At 40.2% G+C, this 24654-nt stretch overlaps 1 protein-coding gene across 1 annotated transcript in view; it reads right to left on the bottom strand.

Moving 5' to 3' along the window:
- The window catches only part of ccdc18 (coiled-coil domain containing 18), an 83612-nt gene that overhangs the window by 31280 nt on the left and 27678 nt on the right, over positions 1-24654 (bottom strand). The window contains exons 11-15 of the mRNA XM_061941246.2: positions 17964-18095; positions 13367-13501; positions 13218-13295; positions 10182-10298; positions 3012-3179 (exon numbers count right to left, since the gene is read on the bottom strand). Of these exons, the coding sequence (XP_061797230.2) occupies positions 3012-3179; positions 10182-10298; positions 13218-13295; positions 13367-13501; positions 17964-18095 (630 nt within the window). The remainder of the gene's footprint in view (positions 1-3011; positions 3180-10181; positions 10299-13217; positions 13296-13366; positions 13502-17963; positions 18096-24654) is intronic.

Here is a 24654-nt window from a genome sequence, read left to right as displayed (position 1 = left end):
CTCCACTAATTGTTAAGATTAGTCTTATTGACATGTGTCTTCTTGTTGTCTCCTTCCCCCTGTGGTTTGTGGTGTTTTGTGGGCATTTGCATTGCCAACATTTCAACGTATACTGCTGTATATGTGTTGTAAAAATTTTAAATCCTAAATAAATCTTAAATTTAAAAAAAATGGCAGAACAGTCACCAGGATTTTACCATAAAAAAGGGACCACGTTTTTTTTACTGGCCAGAATTTTACCGTAAAATCTATTTTCATTTTTATAGTGTACAATTTGATGAATAACTTGCTTTAAAATCATAAGCTAAGCATATATTTAAGTATTTACAAAAAAAAAGGAACAAATGGTAATATACAGTACAGGCCAAAAGTTTGGACACACCTTCTCCTCATTCAATGCGTTTTCTTTATTTTCGTGACTTGTAGATTGTCACCGAAGGCATCAAAACTATGAATGAACACATGTGGAGTTATGTACTTAACAAAAAAGGTGAAATAACTGAAAACATGTTTTATATTCTAGCTTCTTCAAAATAGCCACCCTTTACTCTGATTAGTGCTTTGCACACTCTTGGCATTCTCTCGATGAGCTTCAAGCACACCTGTGAAGTGAAAACCATTTCAGGTGACTACCCCTTGAAGCTCATCAAGAGAATGCCAAGAGTGTGCAAATTAGTAATTAGAGCAAAGGGAGGCTATTTTGAAGAAACTAGAATATAAAACATGTTTTCAGTTATTTCACCTTTTTTTACATAACTCCACATGTGTTCATTCATAGTTTTGATGCCTTCAGTGACAATCTACAATGTAAATAGTCATGAATATAAAGAACACGCATTGAATAAGAAGGTGTGTCCAAACGTTTGGCCTGTACTGTATGTGTTGCATTACTAGATAATATTAAAGTGTAAAAAATATGCCAAATAGAATGAACAAATATATTTAGCAAGAAAAGACAAAGTACTTTATTGACACATGCTATTTCCAGACTTCTGCCGTTCATATCAAATGATGTGGTGGGCCAGATCTGGCCCCCAGGCCTTGAGTTTGACACCCGTGCTGTAGGATAACAGCATGATTTGAAGGTGTTTTTAACAAAATGAAAACATATTGTTGTTTGAAGCGAGTCTCTGCAATGTCTGATTAGATATGCCACTTTACCTGTGGCCCTGAAGATTGAAGTTGCTTAATGATGTTACTCAGATATTTTCATAAAATAGTTTAATTTGTTACCCAGAGTGGAATCGTTGTGCTCGCATAGTCTCCGTTTAGTTCAGCTCACTGAATGATCTTCCTTGTCTTGTTTTTAAAAGGACAAACTAAACACAGAGAGCTATTAATACGATCACAAGATCAAACTGCTTGCTTTCAGATTGGACACTTCTGCACTGGCAACTAACTTTTAAATGCTGCAGTTAGGTCAAACTCCCCCTGGCGTTTGCCCAAATGCTTGATTGCATAACAATATTAAGTAGAGGTTTGATCATGAAACACTTTGTTTTCACTCAGTTATTAATAAGACTTATCAAAAACGGGGCAACAACAGAACTATATAAACTGTTTACACTTGATGAAGTGCAGAAAAACTCAGATCAGTGAAAACAAATGTCAGATTTTAAAGGGGAACATTATCACAATTTCAGAAGGGTTAAAACCATTAAAAATCAGTTCCCAGTGGCTTATTTTATTTTTCTAAGTTTAAAAATTTTTTTACCCATCATGCAATACCCCTAAAAAAAGCTTCAAAGTGCCTGATTTTAACCATGGTTATATACACCCGTCCATTTTCCTGTGACGTCACATAGTGATGCCAATACAAACAAACATGGTGGATAGAACAGCAAGGTATAGCGACATTAGCTCGGATTCAGACTCGGATTTCAGCGGCTTAAGCAATTCAACAGATTACGCATGTATTGAAACGGATGGTTGTAGTGTGGAGGCAGGTAGCGAAAACGAAATTGAAGAAGAAACTGAAGCTATTGAGCCATATCGGTTTGAACCGTATGCAAGCGAAACCGACGAAAACGACACGACAGCCAGCGACACGGGAGAAAGCGAGGACAAATTCAGCGATCGCCTTCTAACCAACGATTGGTATGTGTTTGTTTGGCATTAAAGGAAACTAACAACTATGAACTAGATTTACAGCATATGAAATACATTTGGCAACAACATGCACTTTGAGAGTGCAGACAGCCCATTTCAGGCGCGCAAAGAACATATATTTTTCCACTCAGGTTAACCATACCTAAATAGACACAAAATACTTACACAAGACTACCCGAATGTACTCGAATGATTGAAAAAAATTAATGTTTTTAAGCTAAATTATTGGTAAACACAGTTTATGTATAATAATTTACGTAAAACCGCGAGTAATGAATAAAGTTTTCATCAATTAATATATTCTGTAGACATACTGTAGACATACCCTCATCCGCTCTCTTTTCCTGAAAGCTGATCTGTCCAGTTTTGGAGTTGATGTCAGCATCTGCTTTGAGTGTCGCAGGATATCCACACATTCTTGCCATCTCTGTCGTAGCATAGCTTTCGTCGGTAAAGTGTGCGGAACAAACGACTGACCATTTCGTCGGCTTTCCCCACAGCCTCGTATTTTGAACAAATTTCGTCCAATTTCTTGCCACTTTCGCATCTTTGGGCCACTGGTGCTACTTGAATCCGTCCCTGTTCGTGTTGTTACACCCTCCGACAACACACCGACGAAAGTGAGAAAATGGCGGATTGCTTCCCGATGTGACGTCATCGCTCTGAGAGCGAATAATAGAAAGGCGTTTAATTCGCCAAAATTCACCCATTTAGAGGTCGGAAATCTGTTAAAAAAATATATGGTCTTTTTTCTGCAACATCAAGGTATATATTGACGCTTACATAGGTCTGGTGATAATGTTACCCTTTAAGGAACGTCATTCGTATTGAGAACATTTGACAATTGAACAAAGGAGATTATTAGCGGTAAACTGTCCATAATTTAAAAACCTTGCACTCACGTGTCGCTGCAGCTGACTCTGGCTCTCCTCCAGTTCTGCGATACGGGTCGTGCTGTCGGTCAGCATGGTCTGAAGCTGCTGCAGGGATAGCTGAAGCTGCAGGTTTTGATCACTGGCGCTCTCAGCGACCCGGGTCAAACCGTGAAGCTTTTCCTGCAGTGAACACACCTGGAGAGAGAAGAAAGAGGGATGGGAGGTCAAGGATGAAATAAGGACAGTCGTCCTTTGCTCCGTTGCGCTTCAAACTTGCGGCTTCACTACATGGCAGATTAAAAAATAAATACAATGGTGTACCGTATTTTTCCAACTATAAGGCGCACTTAAAATCCTTTAATTTTCTCAAAAATCGACGGTGCACCTTATAACCCGGTGCACCTAATGTATGGAATAATTCTGGTTGTGCTTACAACCTGGTGGGGGGGTATAGCTCAGTTGGTAGAGCGGCCGTGCCAGCAACTTGAGGGTTGCAGGTTCGATCCCCGCTTTCGCCATCCTGGTCACTGCTGTTGTGTCCTTGGGCAAGACACTTTACCCACCTGCTCCCAGTGCCACCCACACTGGTTTAAATGTAACTTAGATATTGGGTTTCACTATGTAAAGCGCTTTGAGTCACTAGAGAAAAGCGCTATATAAATATAATTCACTTCACTTCACTTACCGACCTTGAAGCAATTTTATTTGGCACATGGTGTAATGATAATTGTGACCAGTAGACGGCAGTCACACATAAGAGATACGTGTAGACTGCAATATGACGCCAGTAAAGAACACCAAAACTTTAAATGTTCCATTGAGAATATAGAACATTACACACGGCGCTCAAAAATATTTCAAAATGTTTTAATACGACTTTGAAGCCGCACCGCATGATGGATTGTCGGCGCATTACAGCTACCGTAGTCAGAAGTACGAGTATTATTATGGTGTGTAATAATGCCACCCATTAGCGGACACATTATCTGGCGTTTTGTTTTGCAATATTATGCAAAACCAACTTTTCTTACCTTCTGGTAACTGCTGATCTGTTTTTGGGATCTGCATAAGTCCTGAAAATTTGCGCACGTCCACATTTGTAGTCCCTGCCGACAACGTAGCCAATAAGCTTCTTCTTTTCCCTCTATCTTCTTGTTATGGGGCATTTCTAATATAAAGAAGGGTAAAGTTCTAACTTATATAGGTCAGTAGCACTAAAAATTACCGGTATAGTGGGTTTACATAATTCACCCACAGAACTTTAGATATTAGAGAGTTTTTCATGGGACACATTTCCAGAGTTGTTGTACGAGTGGGTCACGGATGAGGAGATGCTCCTCCGTTGTTGATTTAAGTAAAGTCTGAATAACAGCTAGCTTCATCTTTTGACATTCCTTCGACTCCCGTCTTTGCACGCTACACCGCTACAACAAAGATGACGGGGAGATGACGCTGTCAAAGGTGAGCTGCGTGAATAAGACAGAACACAAAACAACTCATCCTGATGTGACTGCCAGAAAGCGACTTAAAGATGGTCTGTAAAACATAAGCTATGCAACATTTGGACCAAATAACCACCATTACATGTTATGTAGACCACAATGAAGTGTTTTAAATTTAGGGAAAAAATCCTAATATGACTCCTTTAATGCGCTTAAAATCCGGTGCGACTTATGTATGAAAATAGACCTGAATAGACCCACTCATCAGCAGTGTGCTTATAGCCTGATGCGACCTATGGTCCGGAAAATACGGTATTTACTTTTTTCCGGGTTAAGGGTGAACTACGGCTGGGCAATATATCGATATACTCGATATATCGCGGGTTTGACTCTGTGCGATATAGAAAATGACTATATCGTGATATTCGAGTATACGTTCTCATGCAGTTACTTTTAGCTGTGGGCATTACACTACAGGCTCTTCTCACTCTTTGTTGTCTCTCCTTCTCACAGAGACGTAAAACAAGCGCACCTCCTTACATACGTCACATACGTATACGCCCTCGCGGAGCAGAGAGGTAGCGGCATGGGCAACGTTACCTGTGGTGCGAGTGGTAATATGAGAGAAAGAAGGTGCAAATCTGGTAACAAATGAAGGAAGAATGAATTCCCAGGAAAAACAGCAGGGTGTCCATCGTCTGGCGGTGGTTTGGCTTCAAGCGGGAATATGTCGGACAGACAACCGTAATTTGTCAAGTATGCGGCAAAAAGTAGCATTACTGCTAATATGTAGCATCATTTGAAAAGTCACCCGCGAGAGAATGAAGAGTGCTTGAAACTCCGCATGTCAACATCTCCGTTCGGTGCCACACCCACAAAATGCTGAGGCAACCATTTCAACATAAACACCGTATGAAAAAAAATAGTCAACAACAGAAGGAGATAACGTCCGCAGGAACCTTCTACATAGCGAAGGACATACACTATTTGATTTCCTATTATGCAGCTCATTTTTATTTGACACTTATTGAAATATCTTGTGTGACATCATGCACAAAAGTGCACTTTATGTGTTTTAAACTATTGTAGTGGCGGTCTGTACAAAAAGTGCACTTTAATTTAGTGTTGTCATCTTAGTGACATCATGCACAAAAAAGCACTAATAGCTTGTTTTAAAATGTCTCTGACAATCTTGCACTTTCTGTTTTGAAATGACATGAATGTTTGTGCCACTGCTTAATAACTGTTTAATAAATACAGTTTTGGTCAATTGACTTTGTTGGGATTTCCCTCTCTGCATGAAAGTTTAAAATGAGCATATATTAATGCAGTAAGAAAGTTAAAGTAAGAAAGTTTTAATGTAGACACATAGAATCATCATACTGGGTTGATTATATGCATCAAGTGTTCATTCAAGGCTAAGGCAAAATATCGAGATATATATCATGTATCGTGGCATGGCCTAAAAATATTGAGATATTAAAAAAAGGCCATATCGCCCAGCCCTAGGGTGAACTACTCTTGGTACTCTTGGTACGACAGTATTTTACTGCAACAATCTCAAGTTGACCACCTTTTTGATCAAGTCCTGCCTCATCAATAACATCTACACATCGGTGAGACTTATGCACAAACTATAACAAAAGACAACAGCGAGACGTAGTATCGGCAATCGGCACGGCACTTCTGGCTAACTGAGTGTCAGAGTTTGTAGGACACGAACCCCAAGATGCAGAGAAGGCGGAAGGCATTGTGTGGGAAAACATGATTTAATGTTCATAAAATAAAGGAAAAAACACAAACCAGGAACTAGGAACAGGAAGCCAGGAAAACAGGAACTGGAAGACGAGGAACAAAAAGACAGCAAGCTACAAACATCTACAATAAATAGCTTACCGCTACCACTTACAGCTACACTGGCATCGACAAGTAGGAATGACAATAATCCAGCCCTGACTGGAGGGGAAGGCAGGTTTAAATAGCAGCTGGCTGATTGACACCAGGTGTGGCCAGGTGCCAATCAGCCACAGCTGAGGGGAAGCAGCACTCAGGGAGACAATCAGGAAATGAAGACAAAATAAAAGCGCTGACAGAAAACTAAGACAAACGCAGAGGAAAAACTAAAACACAGTCAAACTGTCAGGGACAAGCCTGACACTGAGCCTGCTTTAAACTAGCAACATGTCCATCAATAACACAGTTTTGGCGTGATCCATGTGGAATGACAGCGCAAGGACAAGGAACTAGTGACACCAAAGCTGATGATCGTAGCTACAGCTGTCAAACAACACCCACCCACGGTTTCACAGATGGAAGCCCAGTTCTAACAGAGAAATGACCCAGGATGTGAAAGAAGTATTTCCAGGTCGTGGTCATGTTGTCGTGGCCAGGCGACAGCCACAGCAATGACGTTTGAAGGATCCTTCGGGCTACCGGTGAGTGCTAATTTACCCCAATACACTCAAGGCTATTGTATTGGGGGAAACGAGTGTAAAGGTGATTATGTAGGTGTAACCTCATGTTTAGAGAACTCTGATAAAGTTAAAAAAAAAGGTATTGAGAAAGTCACAATAGTCTTTTTATACTCCAACTGAAAATATTCAGTTTATTGTGTAAATGCCAAAGCATTTAAGATTATACACCAACCAACCATCTATGTATTATTCTTACACTTCCTACAAGCTTTTAGCTCCCACAGTTTTCATCCGATTGGAACCGTTCAAGTATCAAAATGTTCGACACGGTCGAGAATCGATGGTTTACTAGTTTTCATTTTCCCCAAATATCACAGATTACCAGGAATTCCAGGTTTTCCGGGGCATTTTTCCCCATTGAAATGACTAGGCCAATTTTCAAACTTGCACCATTAACATATTTGTAACCGGATTCAAACTGTTTCACCATTCGCACACTCCACTCATCCTGGACATTCCAATTACCAGTTTCCAAGTTCAAATTAATTCCAGACATTCCCAGTTTTCCAAAGCCCTATTTCTAGGGATGTCCCGATCCGATATTTGGATCGGATCGGCCGCCGATATTTGCCAAAAAATGCGTATCGGCAAGGCATGGGAAAATGCCGATCCAGATCCAGTTTAAAAAAACTCCGGTCCGTGTTTTCCAACGCACAGATTTAAATAATACATTCCACTTTTCTGCTGCTCCCTATTAACTTTCCGCATTTTCCAGCACACCTTCAACACATCCACAGGTCTGTGGATTCTCACACAGTTGCTTTTAGCTGCTGGCATTACACTACAGGCTTTTCCCACTCCTTCTGTCTTCTTCTCACAGACAGCAAGCGCAACTTCACACACGTCACATATACGTACGTATACGTCCTCTCCCAGCAGAGAGGTAGCAGCATAGCTAACGTTAGCTGTGATGCTAGCGCAGCCGCTAAGGTGCGCGCCTGCTCAAATGTCCTCTGCGCACGGCAAATCTATGCCACGCACAAAATCAAATAAAAAAATAAGCGCATAACAATTTTCGACACACGGACACAACAGAGAAAACAGTTTTCGTCATCATTGTTCAAATATTGTAACGTCTGTCGTCTCGACAGACGTTACAATATACAATATTTCGGTGCCACACGCCCACACCATCAAAATGCCGAGGCAAAAATTTCCACATCAACACCGTATGAAAAAAATAGTGATTTTTTTTTAGTTGTGATTTCCTTCTCTGCATGAAAGTTTAAAAGTAGCATATATTAATGCAGTATGAAGAAGAATGTTTTAATGTAGACATGCAAGCCTTGAAAGAAAATTTTGAAAATCAAGACTACATTTCCTGCAAATGGGTGCATTTCTACCCTATATTTTAACTTTAGATTTATTCTCATATCAAACTCTTTTGGCTGTCTTTTTGACACTAACATCAGGCGCCCCCCTCCACACCCCGGATTATAAATAATGTAAATAATTCAATGTGATTATCTTGTGTGATGACTGTATTATGATAATAGTATATATCTGATAGTATATATCTGTATCATGAATCAATTTAATCAATCGACTTAAACAAGTTGAAAAACTTATTGGGGTGTTACCATTTAGTGGTCAATTGTACGGAATATGTACTTCACTGTGCAACCTACTAATAAAAGTCTCAATCAATCAATCAAAACACATAGAATCATCATACTGCTGTGATTATATGCATCAAGTGTTCATTCAAGGCTAAGGCAAAATATCGAGATATATATCGTGTATCGCAATATGGCCTTAAAATATCGCAATATTAAAAAAAGGCCATATCGCCCAGCCCTAGTTTCAATTATGCCATTTCTGTTTGTCGTGTATAATTTTGTCTATTTTGTGTTTATCCTTGAATAAACAGGTCAGTTTCTTGTTACCAACCCATCCATCCATCCATTTTCTACCGCTTATTCCCTTTGGGGTCGCGGGGGGCGCTGGAGCCTATCTCAGCTACAATCGGGCGGAAGGCGGGGTACACCCTGGACAAGTCGCCAACTCATTGCAGGGCCAACACAGATAGACAGACAACATTCACACTCACATCCACACACTAGGGCCAATTTAGTGTTGCCAATCAACTTATCCCCAGGTGCATGTCTTTGGAGGTGGGAGGAAGCCGGAGTACCCGGAGGGAACCCACGCAGTCACGGGGAGAACATGCAAACTCCACACAGAAAGATCCCGAGCCCGGGATTGAACCCAAGACTACTCGGGACCTTCGTATTGTGAGGCAGATGCACTAACCCCTCTACCACCGTGAAACCCTTGTTACCAACCATTGTGTATTATTCAAACTCCCCTAATTCAGCTGGCTAGTTGTTATCAAGAGCACTAAAACCCTTTTCAACATGATTCTGACAACTAAGTAGGCTAAATAACTTTAAACTTTAATACATGCTCGGATAGGCCCGTATCGGTCAGTATCGGTATCGGTAAGTATCGGTATCGGATCGGAAGTGCAAAAACAATATCGGTATCGGATCGGAAGTGCAAAAACCTGGATCGGGACATCCCTACCTATTTCCACCTTTTTTTTCTTTTGATTTCTCCTTCTACATTTTTCAACATAATCCAACCATTCCACTATCAAAACATTCCACTTATTTAAGACATTAAAGGTACCTATCTTTTTTTCGTATAAATTCCCGGTTATCCCAAAATTCGAAAATACCAATTTTCAATTACAAATTATTACGACGTCAACATTTATCGACCGATTCACAGCAACAAATTCACACCATTTCGGACATATGTGATATTATCTATACTTTTAAAAAATTCCCGGTTTTCTCAAAATTCTAGGAGATTCCATTTCAAATGGATGCATATTTTCAAAGTTGTACAACTCCCACATTTCTCACCCGATTTAAACAGTTCTACCATCCACATACTCCACTCTTCTTGCACATTAAAACCAAAGTGTTTCCCCGGTTTTGAAAGTTCCCAGATTACCTGGAATTACCTGGAATTTCCCCCCATTGAAAATGAATGGTCAATATACAAACCAAAATGTGTCGTCCAAATCGAAGCGTTCCAACATCCGCAGACTCCACTTATCCTCATCTTTCAAGCATTTCTCTTCCACTCACACGTATCCGCAGCTTGCGCACATACGGCATTCACACACAATTTCCACTAGAATTGCATATTCTAGTTAATAGCAATCTTATTTGGTGGAAATCCGTTTGTCAGAGTCACGCCCAGTACCAATTAACCGCAATAAACGAAGGTCGACTAGTGCAGATGATCAGAGACTTAATAACACTGTCTACCTTTTCTTTGGATTTCTGCAGATTAGCCTCATAGCTCTTCTTGACGACCTCCATCTGCTGCAAATGCGATGTCAGCTCTTCTCTGCAGGCTGACAAAGACGACTGGAGCTCACACACCTGCAGCACGCACAAAACACAAAAGTTCAAGTCAACACTCGCAATGGTGAATTTCTCATTTTTAACAAGAAAATATAACATTTTCATGTATTACCATTTATTGGGGATCAATGGCATTTGTACAGAATGACATGATGGCAAAGACATCCATGATGCCATTATAAACATATTATTTTATGGAGTTTCCTCCTTAGAAATGTTGCGTCAGGCCTTTACTGCAGTCACCTTCACTTGCGCTTTGTTTGAGGTCTTCAGTAGAAAGCATATTCTTAAATTGAGATTATACCACTGTAGGGCTGGGCAATATGGCCTTTTATTAATATCTCAATATTTTTAGGCCATGTCACGATACACGATATATATCTCGATATTTTGCCTTAGCCTTGAATGAACACTTGATGCTTATAATCACAGCAGTATGATGATTCTATGTGTCTACATTAAAACATTCTTCTTCATACTGCATTAATATATGCTTATTTTAAACTTTCATGCAGAGAGGGAAATCACAACTAAGTCAATTTACCAAAACTGTATATTCATGTCATTTCCAAAACAGAAAGTGCAAGATTGTCAAATACATTTTAAAACAAGCTATGAGTGCACTTTTGTGCATGATGTCACTAAGATGACATATCAAAACACTTAAAGTGCACTTTTTGTACAGAACGCCACTACAATAGTTTAAAACAAATAAAGTGCACTTTTGTGCATGATGTCACACAAGATATTTTAATAAGTGTCAAATAAAAATGAGCTGCATAATAGGAAATCAAATAGTGTATGTCCTTCGCTATGTGGTAGGTTCCTGCGGACGTTATCTCCTTCTGTTGTTGACTTTTTTTTTTTATACGGTGTTGATGTGGAAATAGTTTCTTCGGCATTTTGTTGGTGTGGCACCGAACGGAGATGTTGACATGCGGAGTTTCAAGCACTCTTCATTCTCTAGCGGGTGATTTTTCAAATGATGCTACATTTTTTTTCATTCTTTTTGTAGCAACGCTTTTGCCGCATAATTGTTCAACATCTTCCCGCTTGAAGCCAAACCACCGCCAGACGATGGACCCCGTGATGTTTTTCTTGGGAATTAATTCTTCCTTCATTTGTTACCAGATTCGCACCTTCTCTCTCTCGTATTACCACCCACACCGCACCGTTAGCATCACAGCTAACGTTACCATGTCGCTAACTGTCTGCTTGGCGAGCGCGCATGACGTTGCACGCGCGACAGTATGTGACGTATGTAAGAAGGTGCGCTTGTTTTAAGTCTCTGTGAGAAGGAGAGACAACAAAGAGTGAGAAGAGCCTGTGCAGGGGTGTCAAACTCAAATACAGAGTGGGGCCAAAATTTAAAACTGAACAAAGCCGCGGGCCAAGGTTGAACAAATTAACCTTTTAATAGGGACCCAAACAAGTTTTGCATTGAATATTGAACAAGCAAGGCTTATATAACTTTATAGTGACATGCAAAATCCAGTTTCAAATAATAATAATTAAAAAATATAAATGGCATATCAAATACAATTTAAATAAATATAGAATGCCTCTTTTCTATTTGCAGCCTTCTAAGGTAAATATCAACATTAACTTTTTCCACAGGCTAATAAATTTGAAAATAAAATAACAATGAATAAACCAACCATTCAGGACTTTAAACTGCTCAGTTTGCAACACACTGATCTCATCTGATGTGCCCAAGCCAGATACCTGCCATCTTTTCTTGGATGCTAGTTCATTAATTTCGGGGCTCAGGCTTTGGGCTTCATTATCGAACGAAGGTGTTCATCAGTCATTATATCTCGTATTACACAGTCTTGGGGGCGTGCCTTTAACGTCCTCTACGAGCTATCGTCACGTCCGCTTTTCATCCATTCTAGCATCGTTCAGACCCAGTCACAAGATATGTGCGGCTTCTGTACGCACACACGAGTGAATGCAATTCATACTTCATCAACAGCGATACAGGTTACACTGAGGGTGCCAGTATAAAAAACTTTAACACTGTTAGAAATATACGCCACACTGTGAATCCACACCAAACAAGAATGACAAACGCAATTCGGGAGAACATCCGCACCGTAACACAAAATAAACACAACAGAACAAATACCCAGAATCCTTTGCAGCACTAATTCTTCCGGGACGCTACAAAACACACCCCCCGCTACCACCAAACCTCCCCCCACACACACACCTTGTAGCGTCCCGGAAGAGTTAGTGCTGCAAAGGGTTCTTGTTTGGTGTGGATTCACAGTGTGGCGTATATTTCTAACAGTGCTAAAGTTTTTTTAATCGGCTACCCTCAGTGTAACCTGTATCGCTGTTGATGAAGTATGCGTTGCATTCTAATGTGTGTGCGTGCAGAAGCCGCACATGTTATGTGACTGGGCCAGCACTCATTGGACTGGATGAAAAGCGGATGTGACTATTATTGGGAGGGGCACTGAAATTGGGAGTCTCCTGTGAGGGTTGGCAAGTATGAGAATTAGCAGTGAATGAGGTGTTACCGCGGCACCGCCGCTGTATACAATCGGCGGGCCAGCTTTAGTGTTAATTTGATATCGCCTCACGGGCCAAGTGAAATTACACGGCGGGCCATATTTGGCCCGCGGGCCAGAGTTTGACACCCATGCTGTAGTGTAATGCCCGCAGCTAAAAGCAACTGCGTGAGAACGTATACTCGAATATCATGATATAGTCATTTTCTATATCGCAGAGACAAACCCGCGATACATCGAGTATATCGATATATCGCCCAGCCATATACCACTGATTTTGTCATTTCAGCCTATCATATGTAGTTAGTTGCCTTGGATAAAGACATGAAATAGAAGGAACAATGAAGCTGGTCCCCACTTGGTAGTTACATTAGTATTTTGTCCGGTCAACCAAAGGATAACTTATTCTTGCTGTACTGACCTTGGAAGCAGACTCGGCTGTATGCTTGTTCAAACTCTGGAGCAACTCTTCATTGTGCCTCACTTCAATCTGCTTCTCCTGGAGCCAAATAAAAACACTTTCCTTTTCACAGTCTGTTCAATAGAAGTGTACATTAGAGGCGTCCTTACTTGTGTGAGCTTTTCTATGGAAGTATGAAGCTGGAAAGCTGTGGCGTGCGCCTCATCTCGCTCTCTCTGGAGAGAGCGCAGCTCCTGCTCCATCTCCAATAACTGAGAATGAGCCTTGTCCACAGACAACTGCAGCTGCAAACACAGAGAAAATAATTACAGTTAACAGCTCAACGCAATTTATTTTGACCATATATGCTGCTTTACCTTACCTGGAAGGCAGCAGTGGTTGCTATAAGGTCAGTGACCATATCAATGCATATGCTAGTGAAAATATGATTGTTGAGGTTGTGCTTCGTGGCAAATTTGGCTCTAAAATACACCCAGGCGGAAGTTAAGATGCCAAGTTCTTTAAGACTTTTGTTCGCCTACACTTGAAAAGGCTGAGAAGATCGCAAAGGAAACATTATTAACTCAACTCCAGTAGATTTTGTGGAGGCTATTTCACAGCACATCTATTACAGGAGCTTTTCAGGATAGATTGATAACCTTACACCACAGGGAGATAGCATCAAACACTAGTAGCAGTGAACATTCATCCATCCATTTCCTAACCCTTGTCGTCAAGGCAGGGCCAACACAGCTAGACAACATTCTCACACTAGGGACCATTTAGTGTTGCCAATCAACCTATCCCCAGGTGTATGACTTTGAAGGGGGGAGGGGCCTATCTCCAGGTGTATGCCTTTGGAGGTGGGAGGAGGCCGGAGTACCCGGAGGGAACCAACGCAGTCACGGAGAGAACATGAAAACTCAATGCTTAGTAAATAGCGATCAATACACCAGATTTACTAAGATCGAAACACCATGTGGTAAATAGCGCGGGCAATCTGTAAAACATGCAACCCCAAAGGGAATAAGCGGTAGAAAATGCATGGATGGATGGAATGGATGCAATTTACTAAAACTGCGTGGACAAATGGTGTGGTGCAAACCCATCCATCCATCCATTTTCTACCGCTTGTCCCTGGGGGTGCTGGAGCCTATCTCAGCTGCATTCGGGCAAAAGGCGAGGTACACCCTGGACAAGTCGCCACCTCATCGCAGGGCCAACACAGATAGACAGACAACATTCACACTCACATTCACACTCACATTCACACACTAGGGACCATTTAGTGTTGACAATCAACCTATCCCCAGGTGCATGTCTTTCAGTGACGTGCGGTCACTGGCGGGGCCTCACCTGCCATCATGGAAAGAAAAAAAATGTAAAAAGTTATATGTTATATGTATTCAGTGATTATACTATAAAGTTATTTTCCATTTAACTTCACCAACTTTAGATTATTTTTATTCAAAATCGCTGAATTTTCACATTTGCCGTTCAAATACTGAGAAGAGACGGTGCGGTGATCAGCAGCCAGTTGAGGCACGTCACTCAGTTGTGCCTCAACATGGATTGCGGACTCGGCTAACTGCTGGCCTGCTGTGCAGTGAGACCGTATTGCTATATGAACTATATTATACATTTCCATAGTTTAGTTAGCTGAGGTATATAATGTACAGTGTATTTTGTCAACAACTGTATGTGTGTAACGTATTTCTTGTGCTGAGCGATCATAAAACTGCTGTGAAGACGCACTGTGTGAGGCTCGCAGTAATCCCGCCTCCTGGTGCCGGTTAATGCACACCCGCCGCAGAATGCACCCCCCGACGGGAGCGCCACACCAACCAAAGCCCACACCCAAACCCTCCACGTGCAAGACCGAATCCACCCAAAAAAAGGCACTTAACAAGAAGCCAAAAAGTGCAAAAACAACAATGCTCGCGCCGGAGGAGCCATGAACGACTGCAGGGACACAACATTAGGTACACCTGCAGACTGCAGCATGGATTTCATATTTCATTCATTCACAACTCCTCCAACACGAACACCACTGTTCCCGCACTTATAAGTAAAGGTAAGACCATAACGTTTTTTTTAATTAAATGTGCTTTTTGTGTGCTACAGTTTGTATGTGTAAAGTTAAAGTTTAGTTAAAGTACGGTACCAATGATTGTCACACACACTAGATGTGGTGAAATTTGTCCTCTGCGTTTGACCCATCCCTTGATCACCCCCTGGGAGGTGAGGGGAGCAGTGGGCAGCAGCGGCGCTGCGCCCGGGAATCATTTTTGGTGATTTAACCCCCAATTCCAACCCTTGATGCTGAGTGCCAAGCAGGGAAGAATGCTGGTATGAGCTTTTAAACATAACCCATTAACTGCTGCCAATCAAATGGTGAATAAGATACTCTTTAGGGTTCATAAGTTTGTAAATCTGACTGTGATGAAGTCAGTGCCTCACCAGCCATGAACCTCACTGCACGTCACTGATGTCTTTGGAGGTAGCCGGAGTACCCGTAGGGAACCAACACAGTCACAGAGAGAACATGCAAACTCACTGCTTAGTAAATAGCAATCAATACACCAAATTTACTAAGACCGAAACACCACGCGGTGTTTTGTAAGAGGCGCCGGGAGTTGGCTGACCCGTCAGCGATCCTGTTCTGTCTCCCTGTAATGTTTGTCTGCTCTTCAATGGGATTGTGCTGAAAATGTTAATTTCCCCTTGGGGATTATTAAATTATTTCTGATTCTGATTCTGATAAATAGCGTGTGCAATCTGTAAAACCTGTGTGTTGCATGCAATTTACGAACACTGCGTGTACAAATGGTGTGGTGCAGACCGCTTTATTTAAATGAGGATTTTGCGTGTGCTATGCAAGGCATCATTCGTGTTATCATTCTCCTACCTGTGGCGTTTTCAAACATGCATGTGCTACTTTTTATGGGCATTTTAGAAGCAGTCCCGCAATGCATCTACAATGAAACAACTTTTGTTAGTTTTTTTACACCTGAAGGTGCGCTCATTGGAGAGAGGCTGCATACGTATACGTAAAAATGCATACGTAGTTTTTTTTTCATCATATGAGAATTATTTTATATATATATATATATATATATATATATATATATATATAAATAAAACGTCATTAAAAAAAATCTAAAGTACCGGTACACGAAAAAGCATCAATTTAATTTGTTTGAATCAGCCTCTTAAGACCTCTAGCAGCTATAAAATTATAAAATGATGTTGCTGAAAAGGCGATATGCCTAATATTTTTTTCTTGATTTATTTCTACACGTAAAACCCTTCCTTGTGGTCTACATAACATGTGATTATGTTCTAGTCGCTTTCTGACCGTCTCTTCAGTATGCGTGATTTTGTGTGCGGTCTTATTTACGTCGCTTCACTTCGACAGCGTCTTCTCCCAGTCATCCATGTTCTAGTTCTGAGCGCTTCCATAGCGAGTCTACTGTCAGATATAAGTGAGAACTATACGCTACTTTGTGTGACAAATGGCAACAGCGGAGGATGCATGTGCATGTACGAGCCATTCTGCCCCAAAACAACAGGTAAGGGAAGAAGAAGGAGCTCGTTGTCTACACTGGCAGACTCGAGCAAGGGTCTTCGGGTGAATTTTTTACCATATATGGAGATAACCGCTGATGTCACTGGTCAGAAAACGTCACAAGTCAGAGCAAATTCAAAATGGCTCGTTTGACGGACTTATGAAGGAAATATCTTCGCAATGCCTCCAGTTTGATTTTAAATTTTCCGGACTTTTGGGGATCCCAAATACATAAAAGCAGGTGCCATTAGGTAAGAAATGTTGGTTTTGCATGCATAATGGGTCGCCTTTAAATGATTTAAGCATGGTAATTACTGCAATGAATCACGAGTCATCAAAATTAAAGTGTGATTGATCTGATTTTTGAAAATGTGTTGTTTGACAGCACTACATTATATTCATACATTAATAAGAATATACAAATCTATGAAGTAGATTTGCATCTACTGAGATCACACCTTATTTGGGCAGTTCTATGTCTTGTGCAATACACACCAACACAACCGTGGGCCGTTTTGTCTGCGTGTTTCATAACATTACAATATATCACAGATTAGGAACGCTATGTTCCAGGTTGATTCGTTTGACAAAGCTGGGTTTTTGACCACCATACATTTACTTGATTGGGCTGGAAAAACATACATTTGGATGGGCGTATGTTCTGAACTCCTGTTTCAGTGCCTGTATTGTTGGAGTTTTGCGTGGCTGTAGCTCAACTCCCATCATGTTCTTATTCAGACAGCAAACTATTCGGAACCAAATCAACCAAGTCAGGCCTCAGTTACTTCAAGACCAGTGATGGGTTGCAATAAGCTACAATTCCCAGTAGTTTGGGAGTAGCTTTGCTACTTTTTTAACAACTAGATTTTCCTGTCGCTTAGCCACTTTTAGAGCCATGTAGCGAGGTAGCTTACATCAAAGCTACCCGCTACAAACTGGGTGAATGAGAACTTCCTTACATACGGAGAACATCCATGATGATTGGTTGGTGTTCATATGATGAGTCACAATTGGCTAAGGTTAGGGCCAAACATTACAGACTGGCCAATCAGAGGCAAGATAAGACCAGGAAGCACACCTAATTATTCATCAATTCCACATTATCAGCCAAATGAAAAGATTAATTGATGTGACGGGTGATGTGTAGGGCAGGATGAGGAGACAAAAATGAGGAACATGAAAAAATGGAGTCAAGTTACCATGTCTATTCTGTGCTGCTGTTCCGTGTATTGCTGAGTTTGTGATTGTTTACTCTTGTCCAAAGATTGCTGGAACTCTTTTTGCTTTTTGCTGAGCAGTGACTGGTAATGCTGAAGGGTGCTGGTCTTCTCCTGCATAAAACATAAGTAAAATTGACATATGCACATTTTCTAAACCAATTATGAAGCAGTAAATGATTTCTTGTGGATGTCCATAAGGCATCCAACCAGGCATTTTTTTCCTCAGTACGATTTTATTTATTTCTCAACCATAAACTTTTTGAGTAAAAATGTCATATTTGTCAAAAATGAAACTGGAAATACCATTTTGGTAGACTCATCTAGTTTAAATCACACCAAATGTGCTACGTTCCAACTAAAACACAAAATCTACTAGTTTAAATACAATGTAAGCCAATGACATACAATAATATGATTGCTACTGGGGATACATGGTAAATATTAGGGATGTCCCGATCCAGGTTTTTGCACTTCCGATCCGATACCGATATTGTTTTTGCATTTCCGATCCGATACCGATACTGACCGATACCGATACTGACCGATACTGGCCTATCCGAGCATGTATTAAAGTTTAAAGTTATTTAGCCTACATAGTTGTCAGAATCATGTTGAGAAGGGTTTTAGTACTCTTGATAACAACTAGCCAGCTGAATTAGGGGAGTTTGAATAATACACAATGGTTGGTAACAAGAAACTGACCTGTTTATTCAAGGATAAACACAAAATAGACAAAATTATACATGACATCATTGAACTAGGGCTGGGCGACATGGCCTTTTTTTAATATTGCGATATTTTAAGGCCATATTGCGATACACAATATACATCTCGATATTTTGCCTTAGCCTTGAATGAACACTTGATGCATATAATCACAGCAGTATGATGATTCTATGTGTTTTGATTGATTGATTTAGACTTTTATTAGTAGGTTGCACAGTGAAATACATATTCCGTACAATTGACCACTAAATGGTAACACCCAAATAAGTTTTTCAACTTGTTTAAGTCGGGGTCCACTTAAATTGATTCATGATACAGATATATACTATCAGATATATACTATCATCATAATACAGTCATCACACAAGATAAACACATTGAATTATTTACATTATTTATAATCCAGGGTGTGGAGGGGGGCGCCTGATGTAAGTGTCAAAAAGACAGCCAAAAGAGTTTGATATGAGAATAAATCTATAGTTAAAATATAGGGTAGAAATGCACCCATTTGCAGGAAATGTAGTCTTGATTTTCAAAATTTTCTTTCAAGGCTTGCATGTCTACATTAAAACATTCTTCTTCATACTGCATTAATATATGCTACTTTTAAACTTTCATGCAGAGAAGGAAATCACAACTAAAAAAATCACTAATTTTTTCATACGGTGTTGATGTGGAAATCTTTGCCTCAGCATTTTGATGGTGTGGACGTGTGGCACCGAATGGAGATAAGCGTCTCGACAGACGTCACAATATTTGAACAATGATGACGAAAACTGTTTTCTCTGTCGTGTCCGTGTGTCGAAAATTGTTATGCGCTTTTTTTTTTATTAGATTTTGTGCGTGGCATAGATTTGCTATGCGCAGAGGACGCTTAAACAGTGCGCAATTGCACAGGCGAGCACCTTAGACGGAGCGTTGCTCGCACGGCTGCGCTAGCATCACAGCTAACGTTAGCCATGCTCCTACCTCTCTGCTCGGGGAGGACGTATACGTATGTGACGTATGACGTGACAGTATGTGACGTATGTCGTGACAGTATGTGACGTGTGTAAGAAGGTGCACTTGCTGTCTGTGAGAGGGAGACACAGGAAAGAGTGAGAAGAGCCTGTCGTGTAATGCCAGCAGCTAAAAGCAACTGCGTGAGAATTCACAGACCTGTGGATGTGTTGAAGGTGTGCTGGAAAATGCGGAACGGAAATTAGGGAGCAGCAGAAAAGTGGAATGTATTATTTAAATATGTGCGTTGGAAAACACGGACCGGAGTTTTTTTTTTAAACTGGATCTGGATCGGCATTTTCCCATGCCTTGCCGATACGCAATTTTTGGCAAATATTGGCAGCCGATCCGATCCAAATATCGGATCGGGACATCCCTAGTAAATATCGAATGAATAATTATTGGGCCGATATAAAGAACTATGACGTCATACCAATAAACCTAATAATAAAAAATTGATGAAAAAATATAATAATAAAAAAAAAAAGCTCAAATTACTCCTGTGCTGTAGGTGGGTTAGGGCGAGCAAATCAAACGCTGATTTTCTCCTACCTGTGCCGTGCTGTAAGCAACCATGGCATTGTTTGTGTATAGAGATGTCCGATAATGGCTTTTTTGCCGATATACGATATTCCGATATTGTCCAACTCTTAATTACCAATTCTGATATCAACCGATACCGATATATATGCAGTTGTGGAATTAACACATTATCATGCCTAATTTTGTTGTGATGCCCCGCTGGATGCATTAAAAAATGTAACAAGGTTTTCCAAAATAAATCATCAAGTTATGGAAAAAAAGTCCCAACATGGCACTGCCATATTTATTATTGAAGTCACAAAGTGCATTACTTTTTTTTAACATGCCTCAAAACAGCAGCTTGGAATTTGGGACATGCTCTCCCTGAGAGAGCATGAGGAGGTTGAGGTGGGCAGGGTTGAGGTGGGGGGGGGGGGGGGGGGGTTCTGCAAAGGTTTCTGGGTATTTGTTCTGTTGTGTTTATGTTGTGTTACGGTGCGGATGTTCACCCGAAATGTGTTTGTCATTCTTGTTTGGTGTGGGTTCACAGTGTGGCGCATATTTGTAACAGTGTTAAAGTTGTTTATAGGGCCACCCTCAGTGTGACCTGTATGGCTGGCTGTTGACCAAGTATGAAAGGCATTCACTTGTGTGTGTGAAAAGCCGTAGATATAATGTGATTGGGCCGGCACGCAAAGGCAGTGTCTTTAAGGTTTATTGCCGCTCTGTACTTCTCCCTACGTCCGTGTACCACTCCGTACAGCGGCGTTTTAAAAAGTCATACATTTTACTTTTTGAAACCAATACCGATAATTTCCGATATTACATTTTAAAGCCTTTATCGGCCGATAATATCGGCAGTCCGATATTATCGGACATCTCTATTTGTGTAGAAGACTTTTTACGTGCTATTTGCAACAAATGTTCTGCAAACAATCGCCAAGGAGAGGAAAAAAACATCTCACTTCAACACATCAAACGTTATGAAACGGCAGCATTATTAGTAACGGCGTTTTGAAAGCCTACGAAGATGCCTGCGGAGCTAAAGAAGCTGCCGCAAAGAAAGGTGTGCACAAACTGCAGTTAAGACCATTCAGACATGCCTGTGTTTCTCCTTCTTCTACATGTACAGACACTTGTGAAAATCCCACATGAAGAGCTTAAGAGAAGGAAACGCGTGATTGCAGCTATTTCGGATACAACACATCTCAGACGGCAACATAGCAATGTGGAGCCAGCCTGGCGGGATATGTTTGTCAACAAGTGTGTTGTGCTAGAGCAATGGCAAGAGAACTTTCGAATGTCCAGGTCAGCTGTGATTCTACTTCCCGAAAAACGTTGTCCATTTGTCGGAGGAGAGACAACGAGAATCCGGGCTCCCGTGGATGTGGTAAAAAAGGTAGCGTGTGCTTTGTATTACCTGGCCGACGAGGGAAGACTACGAAAAACAGCGAATGCATTTGGACTGGCAAAGCAGGCTGTATCAGTTATTGTCGAGCGTGTATGTTGAGCGATTAATCAACATCTTGGTTCAGAGTATATAAAATTTGCTAACAAGTTGTTTACTTTCACATATCTATTAAAATATTTGATTAATTTAAGATGTGGTGTGGTGTGATTCACTATAATAGGGCCCTCTTAAACAGTGGCATTGTGTGTGTGTGGACAGGGATAAGGTTAGGTGGGATTTACCCTGGATAACCTTAGCCGGTTTAGTGTACAAGGGGCCTTAATTTTGAGCACAGAAAAATATATTTTTCAAGCACATACTTGCTATTTTGAGAATAATTAAACTCAAGTGAAAAATACAACTGTTTGGGCAAATATCAATGTATTTAGTTTGGTCTCCAATTAGATCACTTGTTACATTGCAAACAAGTGTAGTAAATAAGTTATCCTAGCAGCAGGTAAGAAACCTATCTTTAAAAAAAAAAGAAGAATAAAAAAACTGTCTGAACACAAGATTTTGTTATCAGTTTGAGAAGCAGGAAGTTATAATTATTGGTATCTATTTCATAAAAATATATACTGAGAATTCCTTTTTGTTTTGTTAGCATGCTAACGTTTTATGCTAGCTTTTTAGCTAATTGTTTTAACCTAATTTTGATGCTTGGCGCCATTTTGGAAATATGCTAACCTCACGTATGTATATTAGCATACTAATGTTAGCATGCTAATGTTAGAATTCTAACGGTTTCTGCTAGCTTTTTCGTTAATTGTGTATGTTTATACCTAAAATCATAGATTCTGATACTTGGCGCCATCTTAGAAGTATGCCAACATCTGTTATATTAGCATGCTAATGTTAGCATGCTAAAGTTTTATGCTAGCTTTTTAGCTAATTGTATATGTTTATAGCTAAAACCATTGATTCTGATACTTGGTGCCATCTTAGAAGTATGCTACTGTCTGTTATATTAGCATGCTAACATTTTATGCTAGCTTTTTAGCAAATTTTGTATGTTCATACTTAAAATCATAGATTCTGATTCTTGGCGCCATCTTAGAAGTATGCTAACGTCTGTCATATTAGCATGGTAAAGTTTTATGCTAGCTTTTTAAGCTAAGTGTATATGATAATACCTAAAACCAAAGATTCGGATACTTGGTGCCATCTTAGAAGTATGCTACAGTCTGTTATTTTAACATGCTAACATTTTATGCTTTTTATCAAATTTTGTATGTTCATACTTAAAATCATAGATTCTGATTCTTGGCGCCATCTTAGAAGTATGCTAACGTCTATGGTCTTAGCATGATAACATTAGCATGATAATGTTTTATGCTAGCTTTTTAGCTAATTGTATATGTTCATACATAAAACCATAGATTCTGATACTTGGCGCCAACTTAGAAGTACCGTATTTCCTTGAATTGCCGCCGGGTATATAATATGCGCATGTCTAGAATTACCGCCGGGTCAAACTCGTTTCGCAAAATAATTAGCGCATGCCTAGAATTACCGCCGGGTCAATCTTGTTTCGCAAAATAATTAGCGCATGCCTAGAATTACCGCCGGGTTAAACGCGTTTCGCAAAATAATTAGCATATGCCTAGAATTACCACCGGGTCAAACTTGTCACGTCACGAGTGACACTTCACCTTTCAAGGCATCATTTTCAAAATGGAGGAGACTAAATTCAATCATTTAAAATAGCATAAAGGGAAGAAGATAAAGAGCTATTCAGTAGGATTTAAGGTAATTGCAATTCTTATTATTAATATTGTGTTAGTTTGTAGTGGTGGAGAGCTGACTTTTTGTTGTTGGAGTTGCGTCTTTCAAAGCGCTTTCTTTTGAATAAATGTTTTATTAATATAGCTGCGTGTGTCAAATATGAGTCATTTTGATGCAGTTGTACGAATAACATTTCAGAAACAAATCATGAGCTAAGAAAACCTGCTAACAGGCGGTAATAATGTTATTTTAATTGCCTTTTCAGACCCAAACAAAAAGAACTCCCGAGATGATTCATTGTGCTTTAAATTTTATTGCGGCATTAAGCAATGTCATGATGGGATCCTTACATCACACTCAAATTTATAGGCGTATGCCTAAATTTACCGCATGCCTTTGGTAAGCGCCGGAGTGAGAAGGTTTTAAATTAATTACCGCCCCGGCGCTAATTCAAGGAAATACGGTATGCTACTGTCTGTTATATTAGCATGCTAACGTTTTATGTTAACTTTTTAGCTAATTTTGTATGTTTATACCTAAAATCATAGATTCTGATACTTGGCGCCATCTTAGAAGTATGCTAACGTCTGTTATATTAGCATGCTAAAGTTTTATGCTAGCTTTTTTAGCTAAGTGTACCGTATTTTTCGGACTATAAGTCGCAGTTTTTTTCCAGTGCGATTTATATATGTTTTTTCCTTCCATTTTGTCCACTAGCGACGCTGAGATCATTATTCATGCGTTCGTTACGTCTCGTCTCGATTACTGTAACGTATTATTTTCGGGTCTCCCTATGTCTAGCATTAAAAGATTACAATTGGTACAAAATGCGGCTGCTAGTCTTTTGACAAGAACAAGAAAGTTTGATCATATTACGCCTATACTGGCTCACCTGCACTGGCTTCCTGTGCACTTAAGATGCGACTTTAAGGTTTTACTACTTACGAATAAAATACTACACGGTCTAGCTCCATCCTATCTTGCCGATTGTATTGTGCCATATGTCCCGGCAAGAAATCTGCGTTCAAAAAACTCTGGCTTATTAGTGATTCCCAGAGCCCAAAAAAAGTCTGCGGGCTATAGAGCGTTTTCTATTCGGGCTCCAGTACTATGGAATGCCCTCCCGGTAACAGTTAAAAAGTTAAAGTTAAAGTTAAAGTACCAATGATTGTCACACATACACTTGGCGAGATTATTCTCTGCATTTGACCCATCACCCTTGATCACCCCCTGGGAGGTGAGGGGAGC

The sequence above is a fragment of the Nerophis lumbriciformis genome, linkage group LG03 (assembly GCF_033978685.3).
Source record: "Nerophis lumbriciformis linkage group LG03, RoL_Nlum_v2.1, whole genome shotgun sequence".
NCBI classification, from domain to species: Eukaryota; Metazoa; Chordata; class Actinopteri; order Syngnathiformes; family Syngnathidae; genus Nerophis; species Nerophis lumbriciformis.
The sequence above is the reverse complement of the archived record's forward strand: the minus strand, read 5'-3'. Positions and strand labels throughout refer to the sequence as shown.